This window comes from Copidosoma floridanum, unplaced genomic scaffold (genome assembly GCF_036245765.1).
Source record: "Copidosoma floridanum isolate Cflo_tuat_1 unplaced genomic scaffold, Cflo_Japanese_pri ptg000013l, whole genome shotgun sequence".
NCBI classification, from domain to species: Eukaryota; Metazoa; Arthropoda; class Insecta; order Hymenoptera; family Encyrtidae; genus Copidosoma; species Copidosoma floridanum.
In genome coordinates, this window is record NW_028321890.1 from 35,537,858 (window position 1) to 35,561,534 (window position 23,677).

General features: G+C 44.0%; 2 protein-coding genes across 2 annotated transcripts in view; both read left to right on the forward strand.

Moving 5' to 3' along the window:
• LOC106646919 (uncharacterized) overlaps window positions 1–10,973 on the forward strand; it is a 56,432-nt gene extending 45,459 nt beyond the window's left edge. The window contains exons 4-5 of the mRNA XM_089591167.1: window positions 9,968–10,111; window positions 10,761–10,973. Coding sequence (XP_089447293.1) covers window positions 9,968–10,111; window positions 10,761–10,914 — 298 coding nt within the window. The 3' untranslated portion in view covers window positions 10,915–10,973. The remainder of the gene's footprint in view (window positions 1–9,967; window positions 10,112–10,760) is intronic.
• On the forward strand, window positions 10,915–12,731 carry LOC149375034 (uncharacterized; the record flags this gene model as incomplete). Its single annotated transcript, XM_089590842.1, has 1 exon — window positions 10,915–12,731. A coding segment is annotated over one exon (396 nt), but the record flags the coding sequence as incomplete, so codon positions are not given.
• Between the last annotated feature and the right edge of the window lie 10,946 nt (window positions 12,732–23,677).

The window sequence follows — 23,677 nt, forward strand, 5'->3', positions numbered from 1 at the left end:
TTTGTCAGCCCATTGAGTTTTTAACTTTTCACGGTGTAGTCATTCGAACGCTCTTACACGCGCGTATTGTATATCGGGCACGTGCACCGAAATCTGACCGCTTCCCATATAGTACACCCAATATATACTTAATTGATTACGTACAACACATTCATTTTGTTACATGCTACATTTTTGTTTGCTGGTCGAGTGTATACCCTCGAACAAAAACGCATTCCAAGTCTTGTATATAAATATGTACTTGTATGTATATTAAAATTAACGCTCGATCGTCCTGATGGGTTTTTGATTGGGAAAAAATCTCCAGCGCGAGTTTTCCGATCCGAGGAAAATAATGAAATAATCACGAGCGCAGGTGTCTTTGTCCGACAAGGGGGGGGGGGGACTCTAACTCGAAAAGGAGAAAAGAAGAGAGCTGGCGGAAAACCGCTAGCGTAAGTTGTTCGGTGTACCTATACAGAATGCAGGGGGTCTCGATTGATTATAACAAGTTGTATCAACGGCGCAACAGCATCGGAGCTTAGAGAGAGAGAGAGCCGCCGCACAACAGTTTCGCCGAGTTAATTAAGCCGAGGAGCTGTGCACAAGGTGTATCATATATGTATATACATCCTATACATACAGAGAGCGCCTTTGTATACCTCCGTCCTTCCGCGCACGCCATTTAATCAAGCCCCGACTCTTCCAGGGAATTAAAAGTAATTACACCGTTTTCCCTCTGTATACGTGTGCGTATCTCTTTGGCAATCGATCGAGCCCGCTCGCGGAGCTTCTTCGCTAATCATTACGATTACAAACTCTCTCGCGCTCGGTTGTTTGTAACCAAGTCAACGGCACTGATATACACATATTATACATGGTATATAGCAGAGCATGCACGTACAGGTACACGAGAATGGAGCATAAATACAAAGTATGGTGCGTTATTTTTACGACAAAGTGCTTTCGTTTTCTATGAGATCGGCGTTTACGAACGTCACTTTATCTGCGATTGCGAGAGTTTATACTTATATACCGACCGGAGAAGGAGAAAAGGGAGCACTCGTTAATCCAATATTGCGATGCATTTTCGTCGACTCGATCCCCCCCCCCCCCTTCCATCCACGCTCGGGCTCAATTGCCTCAATGGCAGTATAATTTTTTAATCAGCTCGGCTTTTATCCTCTTTTTCTCTTTCTTCCCTCCCGACTCAATTTCTCTGATTAACGTCGCCCGCCTACACACGCGAGCCAACGAAAGTATACCCCCACACACAATCGGACACGCGCTGAACTTAAATATATATATATATGGATACACACATACAGCCGTAGGTATACTGCTGAGCAATAACTAAATGGAAGTCGGAAGAGGAGAGCGAAGAAGGGAAAGACGGAGCCATAGTCGCCTATACATAATATACATGTATACGGTATACATTGTATGGCTAACCATATATGTATACGCGCTCACGCAATGGCTAAGAAAAAAAAGAAAAAAAAAAAAAAAGGGAGAGAGAAAAGAGCTTCTCTCTTGAAAACTAATCAAGATATATTAATTACGGCAGTAGACTTTACCCACGTGTATTGCCTTCTTCTTCTTCTCCTTATTCGCTTTCGAGCCACCCCTTCGGCTCTCTTCTTCTATGTATACATGTACATGTGCCGCTTTCCTCTTTATGTATGTATATATACCGGCGGGGCCAAACGAGACGTTATTGCAAATCACTCTGCGAGATTGTACTGTCCCAGGGCTTTTGTTTAAATTGCCTTTTTCCCTATACGCACATATACCATGGCACGTAGGTGTAGTGGTGGTGGTGCTGCTTCATCCCTAATACGCTTTGTTATTCAATTTCATTTGCTTCTCTCGCAAATTACAATGGACCAACTCTGCTCGTACGTACGGAAAATAATCAATCTTTCACCCTGTGAAAGCGAGTTTTTGCGAATTAGATGAACGAGGATTCCGCTCCACTTTATATTATATACGTGTACGCGTAGCTAAATTATTCACGAGGTATTTTCGATCGCTCGTTTTATTAAAAACACATAGTGTATGAACTTAAGAATTACTCGATTCGACAGAACGTATATACTTATACTCTTGCCACACATGATGGGCTGCACGATTCGTCGGAACAAAGAGTCCTCAAGTTCAATAAACCTTAATTAATCTATTTGATATACAGAATGAAGCGCTTCCTCAACCCCAAGTTATTTCAGCTCATCTCGCGATTCTTCATCTCATTGTTCGTAAATTGGTATGCACATACGGGAGTAATTGAACGGTCCGTACATCTGCATGTATATATACTTACCGGTTTTTTGTTCGAGCGCACAAAGTTTTTTGTCTACTTATATATTTGCACGAAACAAGAAAATGGTACAAGGGACACGCGATGAAAATAAAACGAGAAGGGCCGATGAGGAGGATCCCTGCGCGTATAATTTGCCGAGACTTTAACTGTTCTTCGTAAAGTTATAAAGAAGAAAAAAAAAGGGGGGGGGGCAGAGAGTAGGGACATTGCACGGCATCGGGTCTCGGACGCGGAGTGGATAAACAGAGCGTGCAATCAAAACCTTAATTATGCATTGAAATGAGCGGGAGATCGGTGCTATATATGTATAGACCGATACAGATGGGGGGGGGGGAACGGCGATCTACGTCAATTCGAGCCTTGAAAGAAAAATGAACTGGTTCAGCCAAGTCTGTTTGCATTTAGGTTGCGTATATACATATATATATACTCACTGTACTAATCTATTGTCTCACGACGACATTTCCAGTCATTTCCCGCTAATTATTTGCATCGTATCTCGACAACACTGTGTATTTTCGTCTTTGATCGATTTATTTCGCATATCTGAGATGGTTTTTTCTCAGTCTCGTTCAATTCGGTTAACAGTTTCTTTTTTTTTTACTCATTACCCAAATTAAAAACCTTTAACTAAATTCATTATACGCTTAGCAAAGATAAAACTTTGAAAAAAAGTGACAAAGAAAAAGGTAAATGATTCGATCTTGACTAGTAGGGAGAGAAGAGAAGAAATTATACTGTATGCCTCAAAATAGAGCAAAAAATATCCTTACCAACATCTTTTGATCAAATTACTGCATGTACATGCAAAAAAGTAACTTTTAGCGTAACGTCTCGATGTACGTATTTATGTGTAGTAATCATGACGCAAAATCACCCCGTAAAAGCTGTCTTTGTAGGAAAAACCTCGATCGATCGAATGAAGCGGATATTGGAAACACGCGGCTTCTTAAATCGATCAGCTCCCACTGTACAAGCCTATACCCACAGAAAGATGGATCGAGGAGCATATAGGGGCCTGAGAATTTGGACTATACGCGATGCCTGCCTCGTGTTCTATTACCAGCTCGGCTCGTAAATATGTGTGTAGGTACGGGCTCTCTCGTACGTACAAAAGTGCTCCATTACATGACATTACACGCTCGAAAGAGCGAGCACGTGCGCCCGCTTATGGCTTCAATATCGATGTACGTTATACGAAGCTCTCGCGCGCGTCATTAAATCACGTGTACCGTTACTCACTAGTGCCGTTTCAGTTGACGCTCGTATACTTCACATGGCCCTTCTCCACTTTTGTTTTTAATTTTTTTTTTTTTTTAATTTCATTTCAATAAAAAGAGTTACACCTATATACCCCTTGTTTGGACGGTGTACCTGTCTCACCTTGAATACTTGATTTTTCGTGTGCACAATCATTCATGCATAAAGAATCACACTTGTAGGTTAATCAATGATTCATTACCTAAGATTTGACAACTTTGACTTATTCAGCCTAACTAAATATTCCTCGGCATAATATACAAGTTGGGTTATTGTTAATACACTTAGCATAAATGTGTCAGTAAGTGTGTATCGTTTAATATTGAGAAAATAAAGAAGAAAATACAGTAGTTGATAAGCTAATTAAGTATATGCATATATACATATGCATACCCTTGAAAGATAAGCGCACGCGCGTTATTTCGCGTACCATATTGTGCTCATTCCCAAATTGTTCGCATTGTAACCGTGCGTTGTGCCGTCCGTGCATATATCTCGTATCGTTTAACGTAATTGCCGTGATTAAATTTGTATTTTATCGCCCGTTCGAAGGTATAAAGATAGAAGGTATATGGTTACATGTTTTAAAATAAAACTCGCGGTCGTAAAAGAGGTTGTGGGTACTGGATGGAAAAATTTTTGCACCGTTCAATCGCGGCCGATTTCAATACTTTTTTTGGCAAAAAATTAATTATCAATCACAGGTGAATATAAAATAAATTGTTTAAATGGATTGGTACCAAAATAAATCGATACAAGAGCCACCCTCGATGCAGACAACAAAATGCAGCTCTCGGGCACGACTATATAGGGTACCTCAGCTTATCGTAAAGTTTATCCACACAAGTACACGATTTCATACATGGTATGGGAGGAAGAAGGGGGTTGAGTACATAAAAATCCTATTTCTCGCACTGCTATATAGGTGCACGTATATATATATATATATATATATATTTGTATGCACTAGTAGCGCAAGTGTACATTCTCTCGCGCCGCGCTAATTAGTTAAACTACCGCCGTCTCTGACTTTCTCTCCCCCCATTGCTCTTTTCTCTAGCCGTTTTAATTGTCCCGGAGAGCGTAAATTGGGCGGCTTTAATTATCGTAATTATTTCGCCTCGCTTGCCCATTCGTCCCAAGGCGCCTAAATCATATACATGTATATGTGTACCTACCCATCCCCCCCCCCCCCACCTTCCCTCTCAATTACGCCTCGTTTATCCGGACTTGCTTAGGTTTTCGCTGGTCTCGCCTTTAAATAGATGGATAGATGGACGGACGGATAGATACATCCGTCGAAGTGGCAATTAACCGGGACGCGCGATTTATAAACACCAGCTGCGCCGATGCGCTATCTCCGCTTCTCTCCCGGCTACCGTGCAAACTTTTCCGCGTACATACATATAGGTACAGCCGTGCCGGGAAAAAAAATTTATTAGGAGGAAGTGAGAGCTCGCTCGATGCGATTTAAACGAGGGTGAGAGAGAAAATTTATTCATTCGGTTGGCACACGTTCGCGTGGCCTTTTTCTCCTCCCGTACAGCCGTGGCTATCTGGCAAAGGTCATCGCGCGTCCCAGCGTGTATGGAACCAAGCCCGGAGATACGGCTGCGAAATAATAGCTCCTTGTTAACGACCGATCCGATATTGGAACGAGCCTGTATGTACAACGGACGATATACGTCTCGTTACGGTGTTGTTGTACCTTTTCCGCTGATTTTGCAACCAACAACATGCAACTCTGACATCTGCAGGTCCCTCAATTTTTTTGACGGCAACATACCTCATATTTATCGTTCGAGCAGTTTTGCTCCGGTTGTGGATGATTTTTTTTTTCTTCTTTTTTATTATATATTTAGAGTTTTTATCGTCGCTCTCTCATGTAATATTTCAATCAAACTTTATGTTACGTACACGACATGGCCCATTAAGTGAAAATAATGGAGTATATTTGTATGGTACACTATACGCGGTAGGACGCACACACAGAGATAGCGGGTGTTTTGTTCCATTTTCATTTGGATCTCCTGTAATTAGCAATGATTACAGATATCGGCATCTCGACGATGGGAATAACAAACGATGGCTGGTAATTGCACACGCGAGCGAGAACCTATACATGTATATACATATATATATATACACACACACTGTGAAATGAACGTGGAAAATATATATACGTATGTAGGTGTACGGATCGGAAAAAGGGGAACAAACTTTCGCGAGCGATATCGATGTCGAGCCGCGTGCCAAGAAATCTCCCGGGCTGCAACGACCACCCCTTTCTCCGCTCGTCGATACCGTATACCATAGCCCGCGTGTTAATTAACCCGCCGCGCGGTAGCACTCCCCCGCGGCTTATTAATTAACCTCCCCCTCTCCCCTACTCGTCCCGTTTTCCTTTTTATACTTGTCGGGCACTTTTTTCTTTTTTTTTGCTCCCTCGCTCGGTATAATAGTAAGTACAGGTCCGAGAGCGATGCCTCGTAAGTTGGCCAAACTTCGCGGTGGCTTCTTGTTTTCGTCCCCCCTCCCGTTCCGCGCTGGAGGGAAAAAGAAATTACATCGACAACTTTCCGCTTCTCTCTCGGGACCATATTATCAGCGAAAATTAATAAGCGGCCGCTCTGATACTCGATTACGGCGCCGGGACGGGCGCTTGAGCATCAAAGAAAACGCAGCTCGGACAACTTTTTTTTTTTTTTTCTGCTTTTCCTCCACAAAGTTTTGTCGTACGGCGAGAGCGTCGCTCATTTTCTTTTTTCCTCTCCGGCATTTTGAAAATTAAATTTAATTAGCGGAAATACGGATGGTGTGTCCCGCGCGGGGAAAACGCTCGACTACTCTGGAAAATAGGACAGGTACACCGCATCGAGTGGCGGAAGAAGAAGAAGAAAAAAAGCAGAACCGATGTTCTTTATTATGTATGTACAGAGTGAAACTCAATTAATCATTTTCACGTATATGCACACAGTCGATTTTCCATAAAAAATCCTCGAGTGTATAAATATATACAATACGGTGGTATACACGGCCCCAAAAGGAAGAATTGAAACGTCATTCTGTCCTGCGATTATACCCATCATACGTATAATATAAACACTATAGAGGGGGAACGAAGATTGGTATAATATAGGTGACGGCCAAATGCGCCTAACAGATAAATTAGCAATTTAATTATAGAACTGTCAGTCGATAATTAAATTAATAACAAGAGAGGGAGAGAATGAGAGAGCGCGACTTGCCCGTCCATATCGACAGTTTGCCGCTGTTGTTTTTCCCTCTTCGATTCTCTCCTCCTCCTCTATGTACATATTATGTAGGTATATACTCTCCCAGCGTATTGTATACAGAGCAGGCCCGATCCTCTTCCCCCCCCTCTCCCACATGCGTGTTATAGGTATATATGTGTTGCCATCCTCTTTCTCTCTCTTTTCGCGTGTGCGAAACACCGAGACACCGTGGTGGTGGTGGTGCTCGTCGATTGCGATCCGGCATTATATTGCAGTAGCGCAGTAGCACTTTACCAAACGAGCGCGCGAGACAATGACTTACAAACGAGAGCCTCCCCCCCGGGAGAGAAGTGCACACACATACACATTGATGTACCCTGCAAAGGAGGTAAATAGCGGCTGTTTGGTTATCATTTTCCATCGATTGGCCCGAGATTGCTCGATACATCTGTCAATTAGGCGAGATCTTGGCTGCCGATAAACCGATGCACGCGTCCCATTACCTTTCCCCCCCCTTTTTTTTTTGCCCAGAAAATAAAAGAGAGGCAAACAACAACCACGTGGAGGGGGCATCAAAAGTTGAGGATCGGGTAAAGCGCGCCTGCTTACTTACCCCGAGGAATTCTCGAAATATAAGCGCAGAAAAAAGAGAAAAACACAATCTCCTCCTCGTCGCTGCTTGTACTTATCTCTCTTTCTCTCTGGGAGCAAACGAGCTCGAGCACCTTTTTATTCATCCTCGAGAACTGCAGTTCTTGTAGGTACACGGTAAAAATCAGCCCCCGTATCATTAAACACGAGTATTTACAAGCCCCGCCCTTGAACGCCTATACAATCAATAATTACTCGCGTGGAGTAATTGAATATCGCGAGTCGATTACGCATAAGGCAATTCACATATCATGCACCTATATACGCGCGTTACGTGGCTTGATTCGGGAATCGACGGCGAACGCGGGTATATACCTATACGCGACGCACGTGCGCGCTAGTATATACACAGAGCTACATGGGGACGTTGGAAGTCGCGATTACGCGTGGAGTTGAGGGTCCCATACACGCTGTATTATGATGCCGGGTGCAAACAGTAGACAGGACGATGGCTATATACACACTCGATCGCAAGAGAGTGCGGGATGAGGTATACATATAGAGCACACGTACATTGCGTATATATATATATACGGGGCTAATTGGTGCATAAACATCGAACTCGGTACCAGGCACATGTGTATGTGTGTGGATGTGTGGGCAATGTGCGTGTATATATACCGAACCAAGGTAACCCGGCAAACGGTCGAATGGGGAGGGACAGCCAGGGCTGCCACTTGGCAAACATTGACTGCCATTAGCGTGAATATGCATGGCCGGGCCGTGGTGCAGTTGCACCGGGCTCCCGCTCGGCAATCACGCGCTCGAGATCTTTGCGTCCGTACCATACACATATAACCTGCTCGTATATGCCCGAAAAATCGGTCCTTATATTCTTGCTTGCCGATTTTCCTTGTTTACGCGACGTATAGGACCGTGTCCCCGGAAGGACCAAAAGAGCTACACGGTTATCGTATACTCCATTAAAATTAACGACTCCCTCGCAACACGGATATCAGTAGAACCACAAAGGTATACTTAGCGCGGAGAAAAAAGTTTTGCTAACGATCCGTGGGTGATTTTTGTACACACGTACACGGTCATGTCCGCGGGGTGTGAAAAAAGAGGAGGATGTATCACATTTTTCTCCACGCCAAGCACAAGGCATCGAAGAGGTGGGGGGGTTGCTTGAATTTAGCCATTAAAGCTTGTAATAGCCATTAACACTGATAGGGGCTTCGGGGCGGGCGTCGATTTTTTCGGCGTACTTTCGCCGGGATGAGAAAAAAAAAAAAAAAATCCTCCGCGCAAGGCTAAGGGAAGAGGAGAAGGAGGTGTTTTGCAAAAACGGCGAAACAATAGAACGAGATCCCGCGCTTTTTAAGGCGTCATCTCGTGCAAGCGTGCGCTCCTGCCTCCTCCTCCCCTCGAAAAGCAGAGGAGGCGTAATTATTTTCTTAGGCCCGTTAGTTCGCATGGGACGAGTGCGAGAACGTGTATGTGTGTGGGAAGGGGTGTATATGTACACGTGGAGGCTGCGAACGGGAGAGTTAAAAGAGAGCGAGAGCGGATTTATCTGGCCGAGCTGCCAATTAAAAGGCGCACTTACAACACCTTATTATATCGATGTGCTCGTTTAGCCTCGGTCGCGGCGGCGGCATCAGCTGCAGGAGGAGACGGGAGAAAGGCTCTACGGGAGAGAGGAAGGTGCTCGAGGGGGCGCGCGCGAAATCGTGAGCCGAGATACCGCGAGCGAGCCTGTGCTTAAAGCTCATTTACTTACACGTATAGGAGAGACCGGAGAACCTATGTAGGCTGTATTGGTAGTACCTTGGTACATGTTGGTTTGGTGGGGTGATGCTTGCGTGTGTTGCTGCAACATACCCATACTCTCTCTCTCTCTCTTTAGACGCCTGACGCGAGATTTAATTGGAAACACTTCGTATTTATATCTACACGAGCACAGGCTAGGGCTATCCTCCCTCTCCCCTATAGTGTTCCTCTTCTTTCTTCTCTTTTCTCTCCTTTTCTTCCATACGGTCATTTTTACTTGCCCATCTCCCTTTCTTGTAGCTGTAGGTCTTTAACTCCCGACGACTACTACCTTCTTCTACTTCTGCAGTATCGGCTACGTGTACCCCGTGACCCATGTACCTACTCCCGCGAGACCGTGGGCTGTTCTCTCTTCTCCCCACCTTTTTACACATTTTATTCGGTTACCTTTTATTTCCAAGTATGTATACACGATTGCCTTGCGAAACCAAGCTAATTTCATTTTCATGGCCCATCAGCGTACCAGAAAATTGGTACATTGTTGATTTTTATGTATTAACCAAAAAATTAAAATTAACGATAAGTATACTTAGTTAGGTATGCATTGTTGTGCCATTCGACTGAGACGGGCAGTAGTCGGAGCAGCATATATATAACGCAGTTGTAAATTGGACATATGGCTCTTTGTAACATCTCGACGATTATTTTTCATTATTGCTATAACTGTTAAAAAAATAACCCCCACCTATACAAAAAAAAAAAAAAAAAAAAAAATAATAATAATGATTTGTACCTTTGTTTGTTTCAGGATGTTCGGTAACACAGCTGCCTGTGCAACCTGCGGCCAACAGATAGCCTCGACCGAGCTCGTCCTGAGGTCGGGTGGCTCTGTCTTCCACACCAAGTGTTTTACCTGCACCAAGTGCGGCACGCAACTCAGGCAGGGCGACAGGTGAGTCACGCGTCCAATGACATCACGCACCGTGCCGCTCTCGTGCACGATGCTTGCGATCGATCATCAGTGGCTGCCCTTTTTTTCCGCCCTACCCCCTCCGCCCTTATTATACGTGTCCACCTCTTCTCTCCGTTGAGGATAACAGATGTCCAAGTTTGCCCCCCCGGCAATCTTACATGTGTAAGTGCGTACGCGCACACACGTTTGATGAAACGACGGAAGCTCCGATACGTGACCGCGACTGTTTTGAATCTCTCTTTATTTTGATCAGGCGAAAAATTCGGTTCACATAATATATTGGTGAATGTACAGTCTGAAAAATAATAAAACTTGGTCGTATTGATTTTTATTTTTCCACAACATATTGTGATTATTCAGCAGCATATTTTTATGGAGTTCAAGTCGAGTAGTATTATGTTAACCTTTGAATTAATTTAATCAAATAACCCAAGATCTCACCATTTTGAGTCACTTGACTGCCAATAGAGCAAACCTTCCAGCTAACACTAACGCAGTCGTTCCTAATTTATTGTACCTGTACATACGTGCACAACCCCCCTCCTACAAATGAAAAAAAAAAAAAAAAAAACACCTGCAGCGTTGCTAATGGTGGCGTTTTCCCCCCCGCCCTTCTTTCTGATTGCAGGTACTACCTGCTGTCGGGCTCGGTAGTGTGTGAGGCGGACTTCAACAAAATAATGAAGTCGACGTCGGTGGCAGCCGCGGCGGCGGCGACGGGCAACGGCGGCATGCCCACGCGAAAGGGCAAGGTAGGCAGGCCTCGCAGGAGCCGCGAATGAGGCGGCAACCCGGTTGGCCGCCCGAAGAAGGTCCAACCCACAGTCGTGTCCACGACGCCCGTGGTCGTCGCCGCGGCCCTCCAGCCGCAGGTCGACCTCGTGGACGTGGCCGTCGGGGAGGAAGCCTATTCGCCGCCGCCGCCGGGTCTACAGCAGCACTACAGCCAACAATCCCAACAGCTCTCGCCCCATCATCACCAGCAACAGCAGCAGCAGCAGCAGCAGCAGCAGCAACAACACTACCAACAGCACCAGCATCACCAGCACCATCAGTCCCCTATGCCCATGATGCCCATGGCCATGGGATCCGGGCAGCAACAGCAGTCGCCTCATCACTCGCAGCAGCATCGACACGAGCACCAGGACTGGGCCTGGCCGTCCGAGCCGTGCGACTGAGCCCCGGAGATGCAGGACGACGTTGCTTACAATACTACCACGACTACCGCGGGCCCGAGCTACATGGCCCTCTAGCCGTTACCAGTGATGACCGCGGTGACGTGCTGCTCCTGAAATGTTGTTTTATAGCTTCGTTAACGAGAGACTGTACATTTGTCACGTGTAACTACATACGATGACACAATTTGTGACTACAAACTATAATACACGATGCGTATAGATACATATATACATATATACATACATACAATTAAATACACATAACGCGAGTGTGTGCTTATTGCGTGTGCGCGACGTGTTGGTGCAAACGTGTTTGTGATCCATACGGACTATAATATATACATATATAGACGCGTATTTACGATCAAACGCAGCGCAGGTGATTCTTCCCTTTTCCTTCCCGCAGTGTACACGAGTGATACACCTGATGTAATTTTTGATGCAATAAACGCATTTATTGTTGCATAAGTTCGAGAAAAGTTGGAGCCGATGCAGTGGAAGAAAATCTCTGGGAGGCGACAACGTTGATGTGAATCACGGGCTGAACGAGTATAGACGACTGATTAGCGAGAGCCGTGGGATGATATAATTGTACGGACAATCCGACGGAAGTCAGCGACTAGTAATTGCAGCCTTTGATCTCTGGCAAGAGACAGAGAGAGAGAAGGGGATGGGGGGAGCGGATTTCTTCATTAATGCGGCTCGAAAAACAATTGCAACCAAGTAAAGCCCCCCTCGCCTTCGGCTTTGCCCCCCCCCCGCCCGCCCATTCTTTCGCTCTCTCCGCAAATGGACTTTTAGAAAATTATTTTTCTTTCATTGCAAAATCATCAGTGGGAAGAAGAAGCGAAGGGGGGAGGCGCTTAAGTTCGTTAGCCGTTTCTTGTTTCGCGCGCGCGAGCTAACGAAATGAAAAAAGGGGTTGGGGGGCGCGCCATTAACGCTCTCTTTCGGCTTCCTCTATTTTTCAACGCCGGCAGGGGTTATAGGACAGAAAAAACGTCCCCGAGCTTTTCTGCCCGGATTCCTTTTTCTCGTCGTCGTCGTCGTCGTCGTTACTCATTCATTTTCATTTCGAACTTTTAAACGAAGAAATTGTCGTCCCACCACCGCCTCCTACTCGTCGTCGTCTTCCTTTTTTTTTTCCTCTTGTCCTCTTACCACGCAGCAGCCAATATCCGACTTTACAGTTTTTTTTTTGTTTTTCACTCCATCGAACTCTCCTTCTTTTTCTTCCTGATCCTCCTCTGCCTCGCAGGCGCGCGCGATTTCTCGGCGCGAGTCGTATAAGCAATAAGGGAAAAAGGAAACAAGGCGATCGACCAGCAGCACCGTGGCGGTCAGCTCGAACACGACTCGGGCTGGTCGTTTTGTTGGTTTACTCATTAATGAACGAAAATATTTTTTTTTTTTTTTTTTTTTTTTTTGGTACTTACAGGCACACAGAGATGGGCCAGCGATATCCAAGTCTTGCATTGTACATACGTGTATATTATAATTATTACCTTGGATGATGTGTATACTTGTCGGGGTGTATAGCGCCCGTGGTCATGTCGTTTGTTGTAATATATTGATGGTGTGTCGGAAACTTTGCCGAATTTTCCACGGGTCGTCCGCTGAAACTACAGCGATGCGTTTCTATACCTTCTCATCGATGTCTCGTTGAAGAAAAACTCGTGTATTTTTCATATTGTAGCCTACATACGATGAAAAGGAAAAAAAAAAAAAAGATATTTTTCAATGGCTCCATACTCAAGCACACGTATCGAGCGAGCTGCATATTATATAGACTCTCTGATGTTCTTCTTCTCGACGAATGTATACATGTATATATAAGCTATTATCCATATTGTACCTAAAAATTATCTTTGATTTAACGAAAAAACACCGCGTGAAAAAATCGGTAAAGTTTCCAAACTCAAGTATAAACAGCCTGTGAGAATCAAAACGCTCGGGAAAAAATCGACGTGGGGCGTGTATAGTCGTTTCAAGTGACAATCCTCTTGAATCCTACAGAAAAAAAGAGAATATTCGCAATGAATGTAAAATAAATGTATAATCTTTCAAAAAAAAAAAAAAAAAAGAAAATAATAATAATAAATAAACAAAAATGAAAAGAATCGTGTAAAAATCTTCTAATGTATACAGGACGTTTGTGGCCAATTACCGTTACTCACACTTATATACACGGCTGTCGGTAGGTATTTTTTCAAAAGCAATAAGCGAAAAAAATAGTGAGGGGGAAAAAAATGTGTAATCGACGAGCTTCGGCTGTTTACAGTTAAATATTTACCGATGAACAATCGTACATTCCGATTGGCGAAAAAATATGCTGTACCTTGTTACCTATCTCGTGTGAATGGCGAGCAGGAATGAAAAAAAAAAAAAAAAAAAAAAAATGAAATACTTGTCAATTCAATTTAATATCCCCCGTAATCTAAAAGTTAATAATGATGGACGCTAGCGTACGTATACACTGTAATGTCATTGTAATATCGTTTTGATGAAAATTCGCGACAACAATGACAGAAAAGCCAATCAAATGAGAAAAACGTAAGCTTTTTTGTGGGAAAAAAAAAGTTGGAAAAAAAAAATAAATATATAACAAATTAAGATAGCATAAAAAAACTGGTTGTTACTTGTTTGCTCGTTCCAATAGTAGCCAACTTTCGTCCCAAGAAAATAAACACAAAGATAAACGTTTTGCATGTTTAAATAAAGTTGAATGCACGTGAAAGGTTGTGGGAGGGTATGCGTGAGACAAGCGTTGCAGTTGAGAAGGAGGAGGAGTCAAGTGTCTTACCGAAGTCTACAAGTGCGAAATTCCTAGCGAGCCTGCCCCGCTATACATACCGGTGTTGGCCAAGAACTTAGTCGACGACGCGTATCGATGGCTTTTCTCTCTTTTTTTTTTTTTTTTTTTTTTTTTTCTCCTCCATCTCGAAAAAGCTCGCCCAAAGGCGTTTACGCACTACCATGTCAATAGAGAATCGCTAAGCACGAGCACACACGAACGCGCGATAGTGTAGTAGCGTTAAACAAAAGAAACAAAACAAAAATTAAAAAACAAAAAAAAAACAAAAAAAAAAAGAAACGGAAAATGAAGAGAAAAGTATAAAAGAGTGACGAGAGAAAAAATTTTGAAATGACTGTGTTGAGTTTTAAGGTATACATACATGAGTGGGTGAGCGAGAGATGCGGAATGGTGTAATGTAATTGAAACTTGTACATAGAGACATACATTTTGTATATTGTTAAAGATTTGTGTGATATAAATGGTTATTAACAGTCGACGACGAGAGAGCGCGGAAAAACGCGTCGACTGCCTTCGGACGTGCTACGTATGTATCTACTTGTGCTGTAGAACTCTGAAAAAACCAGTCTCCGAAAACGCAAAAAAAAAAAAAAAAAATTTTCTTCTGTTCTAAAAAAAAAAACCATACCGACGAGCTTCCGTCTTCTTTTGGCGACGCACACCGTCTACGGAATAACAATCACGGCGCATATTAACAACGGGCAAAAAAGAAGTGTACGTTCGAAAAATGAGCGCGGCCGCTTCGTTTCTTGTCTCTTTTTTTCCATTTTCGGAACTGGTTTTTTTCGTGGCCAGCATGGACGATGAGAAGAGTAGGAGCGGGGGGTTATGGGGGGGGGGGGGCAAGTCGAAAAGACACTATCGTCGAAGGTGATCCTCTGCGTTTAGTTAAATTTTGTTATTTGGTTTACCTCGGATTCTAAGGCTTACGAGGGGGTCGCTCCATCCGGCCGAGGGCAGGTGATTGTGTCCTCGCTCGGGGGGGCCCCGTCGGGCTCTTGTAAAATAATTATATAATACAGCGCGATGCGCGACGCTAAACACAAAACACGTTTATTAATTAATAAAGATACAAGTTTTTAGAAAGTTCTCATGATTCTTCATTTTATCCACGTTGTCTTATCCTTGTGCGAATTAATTTTCCTCTTTTTTTTTTATCCTACAGCCAATTAAATCAACCAACAATTATTATTTTTATAAAAGTAAAAAAAAAAAGTACAAGTTTGATTTTATTAGAGTTGTAGTGGATAAACAAGTTGCCACTTACTCCGAGGCTGCGGAGAATAAAATTTAGTTCGACCAACAAGATTAGAGAGGATGATTCAACATATTTACATACGTACGTGGCATTGAAAAAACCAATTTGAAATTCAATGTGAAGGAGAAGCGACGAGTGCCGAGTCGAGTAATAATTACCTATACTCGCACGTACTGTATACAAGGAAAAAAAAAGAGGCCATCCAAATCTTTGGATCATAACGAAGCAGCAGTTTAGCTCCGGGAAAGCAGTCTCGAATGAAACTACCTAAACACAAAAAAAAAAAAATTATCCATAGGTAACGGAGATCACCAACCAGAGGTGCAGGTGGTGATTGGCGCGCATATACTTGTGCCTATACACTCTGTTCTTCACTGGATGTCCAACATTGGACTTTTTTCACCCTTTCCCTGTTCTCTTTCGAGGTAAGTCGATTTTCTCTACTACTATTGTTGTCACCTTAGCACTGGGGAAAAGGATTTAGTCACTATCGAATGATTCATCGAGGTGCGATGCGTCCGCAATGTTTTTCCTCGCCCATGGAGTTACAGCGAAGAAGAAAAAGGTGCAACCCCGGGACTAGGCTGTAAGTGGGTATATATAATACCGAGAAAAAGCTCGAGTCCATTCGGAAATAGAAAAAAGAGCATCACGCACACACGCCCCAATATTCAAAGTTATTTTTGGAGGAATGCGTGAAACGCGGGGCACGGAGTGTATATTTATACGCGTACGGAAGACGCCGGGGGTTTTTGCGCTATGCTCACACGCACATACACATGTGGAGCTACAACAGCAGAGGCATCGGTTAATTGACGGGGCAAAAGTCCGGTCCACGGGGCCCTAATTGTCAGGCGTATAAATCGCTGAATGATGCCTCTCGTCCGACTCGCACATTTGGCAGCCTCCTCTGCGGCAACACGTGCGTATATATAGGTGCCTCTATCCGCAAATCCTCTCAATCAGCGCCGTGACCGTAAGTACCCCTATACATACACACACGTATAGGTATACATGTGCTTCGGTTAGCCCCGTTGGGCTGATTCTCTTTTCGAAAACCAAGGGGACTTTAGCGCTCGTCTTCCATTAAACGCGCGAGAGAGGAAACTTTGGAGCAACGCTATAACCAAACCGCCACAGGGATCAAGATATTTCGAGTCACTACTGCTTGCGTCGTTAAAATTGATGCCTTTTTGCTCCCAAAGTTGCCGTTGCGAATCTAATTAAAAGTGAAGCTCGCGCTAAGCATATATATATATATACATTTCGGGGTCTCTCTCTCTTTTTATTTACTTCTCCGTCCGCGGTGTGTGGCGTTTTAAATCGTGTTTCTGTTATTTTCGTTTTTGGGTTAATTGACTCCTGCCCACCCTCATATTACGGAGGAAAGATAATACATATGAAACATACATCCCCTTGTGTGTACGTGCATGCTAATGGGAATGTTTTTCAGGGAAATATAATGGTACATGTAAGTACCGGTATCGAGAAGACGTAAATGTATTATAATATATATATATATAAAACGAGAGAGACACTGGATTTTCTAATTAATGCAGCATCTAGTGGCGTATATACGAGAGAGCAAACAACGTATATACATCGGCGCAACAAGCAAACAGATAAATAAGCGACGGCGCGCGCAATTAGGCACATTCCTTTGAACAACTCGGGAGGAAGAAAATCGGTGATGAACTCACGCACCACGGAGCTAAAGCTTTATATGTATATATTTATATATATGCATGCACGCAAGCGAAACAGAGGAGCCAATTAAAAGCCGAGTCGTTTGCCTCCTACCCCATCCCGACAATGGCTCTATTCGTTTCAATTAAAACGGCCGCGCGCTCGACTTCGATCCCGCGATCGAAGAACGTACATTTTTCGGGAAATCTCTCGCTCCCACCTTTATTATGAGTGTACGCCTACTTATCTGTGCTTCCCCCCCCCCCATTTTTTTTCTTAAAACACATCGGCCACGCGAAATGATAAATCTATCGACGATCCACAACAATGTATTTCCCCGGTATTTCCCCATCCCGAGTGTAAATGGTTGCAATTCTCTGGCAAACGGCTCATAATAATTACAGCACATACATGAAAGTGGGAGTAGTCCTTGCGTCGTGTACACATGTGGCCGCAATCGGGCACACGTGCACGCGTATAAGGCCGTCATATATTATTATGTACATGACGGTGAGAAGGAGGGAAAACGTCAGCGAGAGGCCCCGTATATATATATACATACACACGGCGTGTGTGTGTGAGGGCAGTAGGTGGTGGTGTACGGTATGGCGGCCAATCAAAATGCTTGCTACATACAACATCGCCGAGGCTTGCTAATTAGACGCCACGTAAATCAGTCCTGAAACTCGGCGTTAATTAACACTGGGGTTTCCGCTCGCTCGCTCGCGACCCCCGCGCTATATGTGCACCCATACTATACCATCACCACCACTGTGTACCCTATGTACCTGATGGCCAGTGTCCAGTTGTTATAGTGTATGTGTACCGCTGCCTGTACTCGTATCTATTTATCGGAGGGACGACTTCAGCGATGACCAAAGACGAATGCCCGTCTCTGCTTAATATTAATTAACGCGCTTGGATCTTTGGATTGTTATTGCCAAGCAAACGTCCCATTATAATGATGGATAACGCCTCGGCGCGCGTCAATGTAAAAGCGCGTCCGAAAAACACGCTTCCTTATCGGTCCGGCTCGTCGATTGTGTATATAAACGCGCGTCTCCGTGTCGCTTGGAAAATGTCTTGTTTTTTTGTTCTCCCCCAAGAGAGGGAGAGTGAGTAAAAAAAAAAAAAAAAAAAAAAAAATAACCCACTCTAGAGATGAGATACGCCGCGTCAGCTGTACCGATATACTCCGAGGAGCTGGCCTTTTTTCCCCCCCTATTCTAATTGGACTTTTCTTCCTCGCGGGCGATCATCTGCGATCGAAATGGCACCCGCATATGACGCTGCTCTCGCTCTTTGTAGAATAAAAGAGAAAAAATTTTTCATAGATGGCAGCCCCGCGTGTTTGAACACAGTATAACGTAGATCTCGGACGCTGGATTCGCGCGTTGTTTTCGGGAATCGGTTGCGGGGGCAGGGTGTACAGATGCACCGTGTTTTCACCCGAGCACGGGAGGGTGGGACAACTCGTTAACGCACCAATCAACGCCCGGCTATTTGTTTTTGCACCGCGTAAATATGTATACATCTACACCAAATTGGGGCACAAAAGGGCTCTTAACGAATCCAACAGAGGTTACACGTACGTGGAGCCATGTACCAGTATAGGTGCGCGTATATGTACCCCACTTCGATTACCCGGGGAAGGTCGCCGGAGTTTTTCTAGAGAAGCGGAGTAAGTAACAACGAGAAGAAGCACAGAGTGACCCGGAAAGGTAAAAAAAAAAAAGGGACTCGGGGTAACTGGATGCACATCGAATGAAAATTAAAAGAAATGCCGAGCCAGGATACGGGGCAGAGGGAAATCCGAATATAACTGGCTATTAGATGAACGGATGTAAGGAGCTGCAGGGAGAGGGATGCTCGCGCCGCATGGCTATGGGATAAGGGAGGTGCGGACATGGGAAATATTTGTATAACGATTGTTATGGCGAACGGATGGAGGACTCCTTTATTTTTTTTTTATTTCGTCCACTTGTGCATGAGTACCCACTCTTAACGATTGACGCTGCAATTTGTAAATAAAGAAAAATGTTGTTGGAAAAAGAACAGAGTTAGGGTGTATATACGGATAGAGTGAGGGGAGCAAAAACAAATCCCCCGACAAATAGGCCGATAATCGCGAAAATTCGCTTGTACTTATGTAGCGGCAAACAATCGAGCCTACAATTGTTAAATCAGGAGGGCGAGTGGAGGGAAGTTGGGCTGTGTGTGTGTATAATTCCAGCAGTACGAGTTCGGCATTGAAAGTTTAGCGAGGAATCCAGTAGTAGCAGCCGAGAGGTAATTAACAGCTGTTCGGACGTAAAGGCTAGAATGTAATTAATTGCGTACATTGCACGTATAGATGTGTATAAAATATGTATAGGTAGACGCGTAGGTGCAAGGACGCGAATATGTTCATAGGTACGGTAGAGCGTAAGGTTTCTAATCGGGAGTATTATATACGTATAGCGAGTATACATGCATCGTTACAATATGCCTATATATGTGAGTTTGGCATGTCCCTCCTCCTCCCTATATACTTTCCCCGATAATTCGCTGTTTCTACCTCCCTGGCCTTGCGCTTCAACTATTCTCTCTCTCTCTCTCTCCCTCTTTGCTCGTACATACCCGTTACTATACTATATAATATATATACACTCTGCTGGCATTATACGACCAATATCGCACTGCTTACACTCTAGGAATTAATTATGGCATTCCGCGTCTAGCTCCCGGGAAAATTAATTACCCCAAAAAGTTCGAGTTCTCCTATTCGGCTCGACGTAGATATTATGTCGTTTGTAAACCAACGTATATGGATTTTATTTATTCTTAAAAATCACTCATTTTGTAAATAAAGACTATACTTACGTGATATAGGGAAATCAAATACTATTATTGACGAATTCGTCGAGTGGAAGCTCGATAACTCGCGCAAGACGGAAATCTGGTTGAACTCGTTTAATAATTTATATTACCCAATACCCCTTCCGCCTCAGGTGTGGCTAATTAATTAACGATCTGAACACTGTAAAGTTAGCGTCCATATATAATAACATATAGGTGCCCGATCATGAGACGACGTATATTTGATGTAATTGCGTGCGATTGCTCGAAAATTCTGAATAATTTATACGCGCAACCATGTATTCTTTTATATAGTGTACAATTGTACCAAAAAACAGGAGACCCTTCCGTACAGTGCTGGCACACGCGTAACTTGCGTGACCATCGTCCCGATAACCAGCTCCACGCTCTGTATACTTATGGTAGGTATCGTATGCTCCACCCCCTCGTCATTTTGGTGCTCGGGACACTTTCAACGAGCAAGAGCCGGTATAATAGGTCGCTCGGTAGGACTGCCAACTCGGAACTTGTTTCGTACTGACAAAGGAGCAACCTTAGACAAGAAAAAACGAACAATCAAACCTATGAACAACGATAGGTGTTTACGCACGCACCAGTCGACTCGAACGCGCAAAATATAGTCACTCATACTTATACTCTACACGGCAATGTTGCATACACATGTAGGTATATGTACTCGTGATCCGGTGTCCCCCCGCTCCATCCCGTGGGACCATTGGCGGATTTAATTAAAGATGGGATCTTGGCACGGCGGCGTTGTTTTTTTTTTTTACGTAAATATAATTAATATTGTAATGGAGCGAGCGAAGCGCGGCCGAGGGAGACGGAAGTTGATCGTGCGATGGTGATGGGGAAACAAAGCCGCGGCTCGATGGAGGAGAGAGAGAGAGAGAGAAAAGAGATCCGAGTTGTATCAATTCGTGCGCACACCTCTTATTCTGTCGGGGTGGCTGACCAAGTTTGTACTTTTAACGACATCTTTGTAAGAAATTTTTTTTTTTTTTCTTCAATCAAAGTAAAAAAGATCCGTGAAACATTAAGCATCTGATAATAGTATAGAGTCTAGCTGCAGATACATGTACGTGTGTATCCGAATGAACTTGATAAAGGTGTGATTCGAGGGACACGTGGCCGATTGACCTTGAGCTCGCTCTCTCCGTGTATAATATATAGTCCCTGCGTTCGTTGCCCGATACCCCTTTTACATACCCGTGTATCTACACGGCGTACAACGTTCGGTATCTTGCGCAACTCTCGGTGTTTACGGTCCTCCCACCCGACACGGTCATTAAAAAGGAATTTCCGTCTTTTCGAGCTCAACCACTCGAGCCGGTCACACTTTTTATCCCGTATACGGATGGGTTATTTTGCAAAGAAGTTACTCTTCAGTTTTGTTTCACGGTAATATATCATTGTACGTATACTGTACACGTATACAATATTTGCCTATACGTGCGTATTTAGGTGTACATGCAGAGACAAGAGTGTACAAAGCTTATTAATGGAAGAACTGCACGATAATTTTTTAATTAAGGCTCGTTGGTGATGAAGAAAACAATAGTTACGTTGTAGCACTTGGTGCCCTCGTTTTGGCCATTTCTTCCTTACCCTCTTACGCGACACAGGCGCTCTTATATACATATAAATATATACTCTGAAAAGTCATTCGTCAGAGATTGCCATCAGCGTGTCCGCTTCGGCGCTGTAACCACGTACACGTACAATATAATATATATTATACACATATACACACGCGCTCAAACCTTATAGGCACATCATCCTTGAATCCACACGCACGCGGTCCATACCTTATAGCCGGGTCTTCTTCACCGTCGCCGCTGTCACAATAGAGGCCCATAAAATAAGCTTTCGCGAGAAATACCGATACTTATGTTTTCGCACTCGCGGCAAGGCGCAGCGTTATTGTATACGTCCCATCGTGTAAATATTTGTCAAGAGGTGGGCAAATGAAGGGAGACAAAATTACTCCAGCGCCGTTTTTACGCGAGGGTCAATTGAGCGGTTCAATCAGCAATGGAAAAAAAAAAACAAAAAAAAAAAAAAAAAACATCACCCTCTCCTTCTCTCGAATCTTTGCGCAGGTACAAAAAATTCCGACCGACTGCGTGCACCGGGGGGCTCCCTCTTTCCTTAGCATTACTTACCACGTGTGTATATATATATATATATACATGGCAAAGAGTATGTGTGGCGCGCGTAAAAGGAAGCAACAAGCCGAGGAGGAGGAGCGAGTCGTTTCTTCCTCGTTAAGTTTAATCCGCACTTAATTTAACTTAACGTCGCGAATAATGCCATGAATTATAGGTACATGTGTGTCTCGTCGAGCGCTCGACGGCAGAGCAACCCTGCACTTACGTACACACACACACACGCCCGTACACATAAATATTAGGGGTACGTATTTATATTATATCTACACACCGGTTGTTACGTATTTACGTACAGCATAGAGTGCATTATTACGTGCGCGCCGTCATCGGGGACGTACTGCCCCTTCGTCACGTTCCCTCTGATTTTGTACATTTCTGTTTGACGCCTCGTATCGGTGCCCCCTCGTACATATATACGTTTAGCTCAACGACGCGTATACAGTGTGCCCTAAAATATATACGTCTGGGGAAATTTCTTAAATTCGCGAGGAAGCCGATTTCTCACGGGGCACGCATAGCAGGGTATACCTCATTTCATATATACTAGCGAGGACTTTTTTCGCCCTCAGCGATCGCCTTAAATTCGCACTGTGCTCGTGATGGTGCGTGAGAGAGAGAGAGAGAGAGAGAGAGAGAAGTGCCTCGAAGATTTATACCCCGTAGGAGCGCGTGGTTCGAGGTTTTTCGAAGAACCATTATTTAGCCGGCCATTGTCACTGTGTATATATACGTAGCCGGCGGACGCTCTCGTCCCGGTGCAATAATCACCGGCGAGATTTTTTCTCCCCTCGACCCCCTCCTCCTTAAGGGGGGAGGGCTAGAAAAGGCTTCACGGACATCGTTAAGTCGCTGCCGTCCGCTCGTCTCGTTGAAAAAGGCACACCGTGAGTGCGAATCTTCTTCCCTTCTGACCAAGATTTCCCGCATTCCAATGGAGCTATATATATGCGTGTACAGATGAGTCCTGGAGCTTTTGGGCTGGTGGGTGCAATGCATATACGTTTTGGCTATATTTGCTAAATAAAGATGACGAGAACGATATTTTGGGTTTTGACAAAAGAGACACACTTTTTTTTCCCTTTCTTCCATTTCTTCCATTTTTCGGCTTCATAAACCTCACGCGCAAACCTCGATTTTGAACGCTGATTTACTTACGTGTACTCATATTTATAAATATTACAACAATCAGTTTTAAAAGTTGCCAAATTGCCTTTTTAGTTACGACGTTTCCTGTGATGCATAGCTAAAAATAAATTCCTTAGCTAAAACGTTTTTAATTTAATGCCACGGCAGAAGATGTAAGAGGAAGCAAACAGGTAAGTATAACGGTTGGCAGGAAATTACAAACTTGACAGAACGTAACATATGTGAGAGAGTATGAAACAAAAAAATTGCTTGGTCTCAAATCGCAGAGACGCAGCTTGTGTCAGCGACCCTCTCTTCGATTTTAACCCCAACAGCCTCTTGCACCCCTTCCCCGTGACCTGGGAGTTGGGGAGTCTAAGCGTCTTGTTGTGTTTGCCTTTTACAATTGCGCGCCTAATTAGCTGTCTGATAATTAAAGCAACATAATTAATT